The 10125-nt window shown below is 38.9% G+C and overlaps 1 protein-coding gene across 1 annotated transcript; it reads left to right on the top strand.

Moving 5' to 3' along the window:
* The first annotated feature begins 6413 nt into the window (after nt 1-6413).
* Nucleotides 6414-8581, top strand: LOC147856060 (V-type proton ATPase 16 kDa proteolipid subunit). The gene is made up of 3 exons (XM_087329562.1): nt 6414-6581; nt 7603-7888; nt 8107-8581. The coding sequence occupies exons 1-3, from the start codon at nt 6500-6502 to the stop codon at nt 8234-8236; spliced, it is 498 nt and encodes a 165-aa protein (XP_087185688.1). The 5' UTR covers nt 6414-6499; the 3' UTR covers nt 8237-8581.
* The last annotated feature ends 1544 nt before the right edge of the window (nt 8582-10125 follow it).

Raw genomic sequence — 10125 nt, 5'->3', positions numbered from 1 at the left:
TTTGGGCCGATTCTGCTTCGGATGACTGCAGCGATGAGAGGGACGGATCCAACTGATCCTCCCGAATGTCGATCAGCCGAGTGAAGCACGAAGTGGTTGTTGCCAAGAGACCAATCTGCAATGGGTGGTTACAGCAAGCGGGTGAATAGCGTCTGGTGACCTATTAGGATGTTGTTTAACCGAATAAAGCACGATTGGGTCGGTTGTTGCTCAAGGAGCTCCCCTCAAGCGGTTACAATCACAGGAATAGTACAACTGACTGGCTTACTCCAATTTGTAATTTAACACAGTGAGATGCGAGTTTTTTGTTTTTCTTCTCCCTTCTTTGTTCTTCAAAGAAAACAAAAACAGAATGTTGTGTTGTGCGATGACGGCCGACAGCGGGTTGAAGAACCTCCAACGCTCTGATACCAAATGTTGGGGACAAGGCCGTCAATGCGGAAGTGCAAGCAACATTCGTGATGAAGAAGAACCTGTGTATGCATGAGCAAGATAGACACAGAGGGAGAGAGAGAGGGAGAGAGAGAGAGAGAGAGAGAGAGAGAGAGAGAGAGAGGCACAAAGGAAATGTTATATTCCAATAGCAACAGTTACAAATGACAACCAACACTCACTAAAGGTTACAAAGTCACTTTATATAGTGACTATCCTAGGGCAACTGCCCTTTATGCTATTTATAGAAATGGCCCAAACTTGGGCTTTCCAAAGGGACAATGTGAATATGGCCATTATACACTCGTATTCAACAGGTGAGTCGTATCATCTCTAGTTTTGACATAGTCGGGTCGATCGGGCTTTCATAATTCTCAGAACCAATATTCATGGGACGTCATGTGATTGGATGCTCCCGAGTCGACAAACCATATGCTATCTAAAGAAGAGGTGTTAGTCGGGGCCTGTGCCAATATCGAATGTGCTTCATACCTCAATACAAACATCCCGCCACGATCGTCGTAGTCGGAATTCGAAGCATATTTCGTGAGTTGTCGGCTAGTTGAGGCTGAGGCCCATATATTTTTTCGGCACTCCTCTTCATAGTGGTCGTGTTTTCCATAGTACCCGCATTTGATTGGGTTGTTACAATTTCTCAGTCTAGTGGGGTGGCTCCCCCTTCTGCTGAACTCTCTGGGATTGTTCCTGTCCTTTTGCCACTGGTGGGAGTTATGCTCTTCGGTCGGCCGACTGTGTCGACCTCGTTCAAACCGACTTCTATTTCCACGGCTGAATCCTCTTCTATCATCCAATTGTGAGTAGAGCATCTGACCATTAGGTGCATTGTTTGTTTGTCGAACGTGATTTTCTTCGACCAACAAAATCGATTGAAGGTAGAAAAAGGAGGGAGGGTTCTCCCTCGCAAGAATGGCCGATCTGATCGTGCCGAATTGAGGTGTCAAGCCACTGAGGCATATTTGCACCATTTCTTCATCGTTGATGACGACATTAATCAAACCGAGGGCATCACATAGCTCCTTGATCTTCAAGGTATAGATGGTGATCGCCATATCCCTCTCTTGCATGTTGTTTAGCTCTTGTTGAAGTTGGAGCTTTCGTGCAACCGTATTTGCCGCAAAAATCTTCTTGAGGTTTCCCCAAGCTTCTTTCGGCATTTTTGAGTCTCAAATATAGCCAATCATGTGTTCATGAATGCATGACGCAAGACAATACAATACACGGCTCGCGACCTGCTCCCACGCTAGGTAGTCGGTGTGTGTCGGGTGGGGTTGCGTTTCGTGAGTTCCCCCAATGTAGCTCCAGTAACCTTGTTCGACAAGGAACTGATGCATCTTGTACTCCCAAGATGTGAAGTTTGTTCTATCAAGCTTCTTAGTGGGAAGAGTGCTTCCCATTTGGGTGTTCATTGTCGAACTTCTTCTACTCTTGATGCGAGCTGTGCAGAAATCGTTGCTATAGCAATCAACCAGTTCTCTGCAAGCTCAAGCACAACACACGTAAAGGCGATGGGCTTGGATCAAGCTACCACGCACTCTGATACCATGTAAAGAATCGAGAGTGATTCTGTGTAGCGGAAGGACTATGTGTGTGTGTATGTGCACGTGAGACAAGAGAGAATGAGAGGGAGAGAGAGAGAGAGAGAGAGAGAGAGAGAGAGAGAGATAGATAGATAGATAGATAGATAGATAGATTATATTATCGTCTTCGGAAGTCGAATATGACCTATGAGACCAAAAATATTACATTTCACGTGATACGTGTGAAAGTGAGTAGTGACTCTCGATGTTCAAGAACTTTACCAATGAATGTTGCAATCGAGAGTGCACATTGTGGTTGTGAGAGGAATTCATGCAAAGATTGGGCTCGATCGAAGAGATGTGGAAAGCATGGTCGAATATGATCAAAGGCAGAGCATTGTATCAAAGTGTGATACTCAGACTCGCGAACTTGTTTAGGGCAAAGTGTGCATAGCCGACCACTCTCATCACTTGTACCCCAACGCCCTATTTCACATCGCAATGCATGTGAGCTAAGTTGCATGGAAGCAATGGTTCGAATGGCAGATAACGGTATGGACTCTAACATGTATGGATGTGTACAATTTCCCCATTCCGCAAAGAATATGGTTTTGTAGTTAGGTGCAACATGTGTAGTATAATGTGTGAAGCGTGAGCCTCCACATTTGTCCCATGTCATGATACATTGGCGTTGCAAAAATGCCTCATTTACAGAGGAATCTAATGATGCATCATGAAGCAAGTGTCTCGCATCCCATCTACCAAACTATTTTTCTATATCTTGCATCCAACCGGAACACAAAAATTTGCTTTTATGCGTCTTTTGGATCTTTTTGCTTGCTTCCCACGCAATTCTAGGAAGTCGATGTGAGGGACTTTTTTGAACCTTAAACATGTATTCAACAACCCTTTCCATGGCCATGATCTCAATGGGAAGCGATCCCGTCTCGAGGAGGAGGAGGGTGTAGGGCGTTTGTTTCTTTACTTGTAGAAACTTGGTAAGAAAATGCTTTTGGACATTTTCAAACTCTTTCCACGTAGATTTAGGGATGCTACCGCCCCATACTTCCACCCCATAGAGAAGAACCGGTGTCACCAAAGTGTCGAAAAGATATTTCTTGAGGACCCAACACTTAATATCTCCAAGATTGCATGTGTTCTCAAATGCATAGTATGCTCGCTTGCCCGCCTCTAAGCAGCGTGTAGCACATTCATTCCATCTATGATTTGAAGGAACTTCAAGGCCAAGATATTTGAAGCTTTCCACACATTCAAGTGGCTCATGGTTGTACATAATAGATGGTTTATCTTTTTTTTGGTTCTTCACAAGCATAATCTTTGTTTTAGAGCTATTGACACTTAATTTAGTATGCATGCAAAATTTTTCCAATGCCTTCATAAGCTTTTGTGCATCTCCTAAAGTATTTGCAAAAAGCACTACATCATCTGCATATAGCAACAACATAATCACAACATTCCCAATGGCAACTTCTTCAACACATTCTTCCTTTGCAAACTTGGTAACCATTTCTTCCAATTCATCAATGCATAGACCAAATAGTGTTGGTGAGAGTGGGCATCCTTGCTTAACACCAATAGTGCTTTTGAAAAAAACTGAAAGTTTATCTCTCATGCGCACACAACATATAACCTTCTCATAAATTCGGGAAATTGCAAGTATATATTCACTTGGCACCTCAAGTGCTTCCATTCACCTCCAAAGATGCTGATGAGGTACCATATCAAAAGCTTTCTTGAAGTCCACAAAGCAACAATATAAACCTTTACCTCTAAGGCGACTTTCCTCCATTAATACTCGAAGGGTGATAAGGTGATCAATGGTGCTATGGTGTTTCCGAAAGCCAGCTTGTCCATAAGCTCTCTTACCACTTTTTTCAGCCCATACACTTATCTTTGATTCCATTATACATCCAAATAGTTTTGCCATTAATGAGCCAACCATGATGGTTCAATAGTTGTTTACATTATTTATATCTCCAGCTTTATGTAAAGGTTTGATCCAATTTGTAGTCGAATCGTACGACATACCATGTTGCAATGCATCATTAAACATATCGCTTATCCATATATGTGCTTCATTTCCCATCCATTTGAGCATTTCAGCCTTTATACATTGAAGATCGCTTGCCTTCTCTAGACAATAAACTATATATTACATCCAACAGTAACTAAGTTACAAAAGGTTGGTTTAAATACCAATTGATCTAGGGCAAGTGCCCTTTCTACTAATTACAAATCTAGCCTACTATGATGTTCACTAGCTAGTGTGAACACTGTCTCTATGGGAAGCAAGGCTCAATCAAGTGGGGGAATGTATGTTGGCTATTATGGCAAGCCCCAATTGACAAATATAAGCATCAGGAAGAGGGGACGACTTTGGTTATAAAAGCACAAGAGGTTTTTTTTCCACCATCGACAATATCCACTTAACTTCGATTAGTGCCAAATCTCAAGTTGTGTTGGACTTGGTTAGCCCAATAACTCTTTGGATTCTACGGAAACAACGATGTAGACGGGTCTTCTCCAACCAAAGCGTGCAACCAATAATGTTAATGCAAGAGATATGGAGTGAAGTTGTAGCCATTCTAAAGAGCCAATATGATGGCCTCAAGGGCGACTCCAATAGAGTTGAAAGACAACGACTAGCGTTTATCCAACAATGGTCATCCTCTCCCTTTCTTGAGGCAGTGGGCATCCACATAAGATGGACCTATCGTGTCCCTATAGGGATTTGTATATAATAATCTCATTTGTAAAATCTTTATAACTAATGGAAGGAGGTTTTTTTGGGAAAAAAAAAAGAAAACTAACTTTCCCAACTTCTCATTGCAAAAGTCCAATGTCTTATAGAGGAGGAATATATTACGAACATAAGAGTGTGATGGTTAATTAAGAATGTAAAGAAGGGAGGATTATTTTTAATGCTAGGGATTGAGACAACCCTTAAGGATAAAGGGAATTACAAAGTCATAAATTATATTAAGCAGAAAGTGTTGAGGGGTTTGGAGTACAATAAGCATACCAAGAATGAAACATTATAGGGTTGGTGAATTTATTGAAAAAACTTAAGAGAGGGGTGTTGGGGTATTGGAATGCATAATTATAAGAGCAATTCATGATAATAATGGTGGTTTATTTGAGTGTAGGAACATTCATTAACTAAGAATTAATGCAAACCTTAATTATTGATTAGGGACTTAGATTTGTGAAAGAATGCAATAATTGATTTCGTGTTTTGACAATCTACCATATAAGCTCATGGGATTAAGTTATTTTGTGTTCATATGAGGTGGTTTTCTTCTTGTCTAATTGAATGGAGAATGAAACATTCGTGTACTTCACTCCTTTTGAAATATGCGGAACATTTGAACATATTTCCAAACATTTCCCTTTAGTGTACAACTCTCTAAATTCTAGTTTGAGATTGTGCACTCAAGATTTTTGGTCTATGTATATGTATGCATATACATATTATAAAGCCTTTATGCCATTGGCACTAGCATTGGCATTTTTATTTTGATAAAACAAAGGCTTTGTGATATTCACATTTTTCCTACGAAACAACTTGGTTCATAAATGAGATCAATGCATTGACATTGCCATTTTGTTTTTATACCAGAATGTTTAGCGAGGTGTTGAATCTCTCACAATTGATATCATGCCCCTTTAAAAGGCAGATGCGATGATGGTTAACAAATTCCACTTGTTATGTGTCCACACTTGTGCATGCACTAAGTGTATGAAAAGAATGTAATAGTGACGTAAAAAGTATGAAACTTTAATTCTTAGATCCAACCATAAAGTATAATTTATGGTCAAGGCTCTAGAATATATATTAGACACAAGAATAATAACAAGAAGGAAAAAGTGAAACAACCATCCATTAAATGTCCCAAGAGTGGTTCATGACACTGCAATTACTATATATGTACATACATACACGAATGAAAAATAACAGGAAATAGATGTGCAACTTGATGTCATGAGACCATAAGAAGAAACCTTAATGTCATGATCAGAACTTGATTCCCTAAACTTCGATTTAGTTGGGATCAATGCATCGTATTGGATCTACCTTAGAGAGGTACTGGATTCTTCACACACTTGATCTTTGATAAAAAGAGATGGCAGCATCAAATGAAGTGCCTTAAAGAGATAGCAAATTCTTCACACTCTTAATCTTCGGTGTGCCGTGTTCGCCACTCCCAAACAAAACTACACCACACACATACACACATTATTCACGTAAACACACACACACAAATACATACATACATACACATACCTACATACGTACGTACGTACATATATACATAATAATACATACTGTACATATGTATATACGCAAGTACACACGTATGTGTGGTGAACATACATACATAAATACACACCACATTTTTGTTGAGTTCTGCTACATATTTCTAAATCTATCGCTCTCCGTCTTTGTCTTCGTCATCGTCGGCTTCTTCTTCTTCTTCGTCGTCGTCTTCTTGTGGAGGAGGAGAGACATGTCTACCACCGAATTCAATGGCGACACCACCGCTCCCTTCTTTGGCTTCCTTGGAGCAGCAGCAGCCCTCGTTTTCTCATGTAAGCACGTTTCATTCCCACTCGTCTTCTTGCGAATTTGTTCTCGCTTTCCACTTCTTATTTGGTGTAAGATCTCGTTAGATCTGCCCTTGGCTTCACCTCCGATCTCAGAATACGTAAATCTATTTTGGTTTTTTAGCTGTTTTATCTCTGCAAAGCGCAAAACATAATACAAGACTTGCTACTTGATCTTGGGTGTATGTTTCTTATATTCCAAAGTATTCATGAGTTTGCCATTGCGAAGAAAAATAGATCGCTCATGCGATTTGATCCTTAATCAATATGACTCAGATATAAGCCCTGGTATTCATGGAGATTCTTAGACCTTATTTTTGTTTTAGATGATGCAACAACTTTTGAGAATCATTAATTATATGATCTGAAAATTTTGTGTTAAAATGTGTGCCTTAGTGTGTAGGCCCAGAGTTAGTATAAGCCTTCCAAATTTTATCTTCGTTTTGAATCTTGATTCACTGCTGAGTGCCCCAATATTGACATGGATGCTATAGAAATACTTGATGAGACAATGCTTCATTCTCCTTCTCAAATTGACTTCTATTGATAATTATCTTTCATCCCGAATCAGACTCAGAATTTATGGGGTTAAAACGTACTCTTTTATCTTGTTATCTCCTGATCATAAGCATCCCACATGTTGTTTAGTTTTGCGAAAGATGTTACCATTATATGCTAACATAAACCTTAAATTTCTCCTTGGGACATCTTTTTGAGTAGGATAATTTAATCATTTGGAGGTCTACACCCCATTAATAATACTAAGATTACTCCAAATTGTGTACCATTTGTTATCTCTTTTTTATATGCGATTGTTTCGATCTTTTTACAAATGATGTATTCTTTTTGCTGAAATTTCTATCTAACTTTTATTACTTATTTCAGTTTCAATACAAGCTGTCTAATCTTTTTGCTGAAATTTCTAGGAGACCTTTATATTTGATATGGTAACTTCTTTTAATGCAAATGTTACATTCTTTTAATGCAAATGATACAACATACATAGGTATGGGTGCGGCATATGGAACTGCAAAAAGTGGGGTTGGGGTAGCATCGATGGGTGTAATGCGGCCAGAGCTTGTGATGAAGTCGATCGTGCCAGTGGTCATGGCTGGTGTCTTAGGCATATATGGTTTAATCATTGCTGTCATTATAAGCACAGGAATCAATCCAAAAAGTACTGCCTATTACCTTTTTGATGGTTATGCACATCTATCATCGGGTCTGGCTTGTGGTTTAGCTGGCTTATCTGCTGGTATGGCTATTGGTATTGTTGGTGATGCTGGAGTCAGGTACTTTACCTTCTATTATGATATTATGATATTACCTTCATTATGATCTTTTAACAACATTGTTTATTATCGTAAACATACTTTCCTTAATGATCTTTAAATCTGAATCTGCCTTGTTTATTTCAGGTTTCTAACTATGTTTGATTATGATATTTCATGGTTCATTCTGTCTTTTGACTGTTTAATAAGCTCATTAATCCTTTTGTGTCCTGGTATAGGGCAAATGCACAGCAACCCAAGCTTTTTGTTGGCATGATACTTATTCTTATCTTTGCGGAAGCTTTGGCCCTCTATGGGTTGATTGTGGGCATCATTCTGTCCTCCCGGGCAGGACAGTCAAGGGAATAAGAAATTGTGTGGACTCTTAGTTTTTGAAATAGATTCTGTTCTTCAATAACATTCTTCGTTGAAAGGTGAAAGCAGATATTGTTACATTGCTTTTCAACCCAGTTCAAAAATCAGCATATGTTGATGATTGATTGGCTATGTCGAAGAAACTAGGTTAATCTCTAGTCATTCTTTCAATCACTTACCATTCTGTCTCTATTTCTGGTGGCAGTATGCTTGTATTTCAACAAGGAGATGGCAGATTTATTTCTTCTCTTTACATGGAATTAAGTTTTGAGTAATGTTTATGTAAGAAGGATATGTCCACATTTTATATTTGAATGAGGAAGCTATTAGATTAATTTATGACCAATCAGTACATTCAATTGGAGTTTCTTATTGCAGACTGTTCTAGTTTAGTGTGTTGGTAAGGCAGAAATCTGTTGTTTAGTTGACAAGGTACGTCACTGCAGTAAAGCAGTAGTTTTTATGTCTTTGGTGAACTTTTTGTATGCACATTCCTTTCTTGAAATCATGTTACTTTATGTATGCTCATATAAGAACTTCCTCTCTTAACCCCTTGATTAAGATTGCCCATTATATGAAAGCCATTCCTTTACCCTTTCTTTGATCAAGCCTTCATTTGCTCCAAATTTATTGATCCATGTGACTCTTGCTAAAGAAAAAGGAAAATGAGTATGTAGCTTTTAATATGGTGAATCCTCACATATGCTCCAATGCCTTGTTTCCCATCTAAGAAAATTGGAGGTTGAGTGTATGGGAGCAACGGTTGATAGACACCCACCCCATCTGACATCACGACACAATAGTGTTGAGCTGAGTTTTTGAAAACAAAGGTGTGAATGTAGACAAAATGAATGGGTCTAGCATATATAAATGAAGATTTTTTGGAGATGGTTTTGTACTTTGGTGCAAGCTATGTGATATTATGTGTGAAACACGAGTCTCCATGTCTTTCCCAAGTCGGGAAACAGTGTTGCAAAAAAGCCTCATTTATGGAGGAATTCTTTGGCACATTATGAAGCAAATATAAAGCATCCAGTTTTCCAAACAACATTTTTCATTCATTTGGTATGTCTTTCATCTCTTTTTCCTCCTACTTGTTTCTAGGAAGTCAAATGTGAGTGAGGGTTTTGTTAGATATAATCAATGATCAGCCCCAAGTTGTAAGTCTATCCCCATATGTGCTCTTAGAGTGCACATTTTGTGATAGCGGCCCACATGAGGAGCAGCTAGTGTGCAACTTGACCATATGGCTCGATAAGGTGTTAATCTAGGAAACCGTAGATGCGTAGGACACAATGTATTTAGGAAAGAGAGAAATAGGTAATAGGATTGGCTAATCAAGTCAACTAGAATATTTTGTGGTCAAGTTACGATGTACTTAGTCTTGAAGTATGCGTCATTGACTTAAAGATAAGTACTATCTAACACTAGCCTATACCTAGGCAGTTGGTCATATTAAATGACAAGTCAGTTGACAGAAAAGGAATATCTCCAGTACTATCAACTGACTTGCACATTTAATGTTATACTTAGACCAAACATAGAAAGCAATCCACTTTCTATTTACAGTGGTTGGCTTGATTATCAGCCCCCACTAATTTTGTAGCGTGCTGGTCCATATCCTATCTAAGCTCTAAGGTGTGAGTGCATGGGAAAACTACCATTGTGAGCTACTCTCATATGTAATAGAAGTTTTGTTTTCATATATCCCATCTCTGTAGTTGTAACTCTATATACCTATCTAATTGATTCTCAATATTTCTAACATGGTATTAGAGTTAAGAGGTTGATCTAGATTAGGTATATACAGGCAGTTGCTGTCTGGCAGCACAGAGAGATAGATAGATAGATAGAGAGAGAGAGAGAGAGAGAGAGAGAGAGAG

The sequence above is a fragment of the Azolla caroliniana genome, unplaced genomic scaffold (genome assembly GCF_043228905.1).
Source record: "Azolla caroliniana isolate FFs.n. ecotype wild unplaced genomic scaffold, voAzoCaro1.0.p SCAF_13, whole genome shotgun sequence".
NCBI lineage: Eukaryota > Viridiplantae > Streptophyta > Polypodiopsida > Salviniales > Salviniaceae > Azolla > Azolla caroliniana.
Note: the sequence above shows the minus strand (reverse complement) of the source record. Positions and strands in the feature narration are given on the sequence as shown.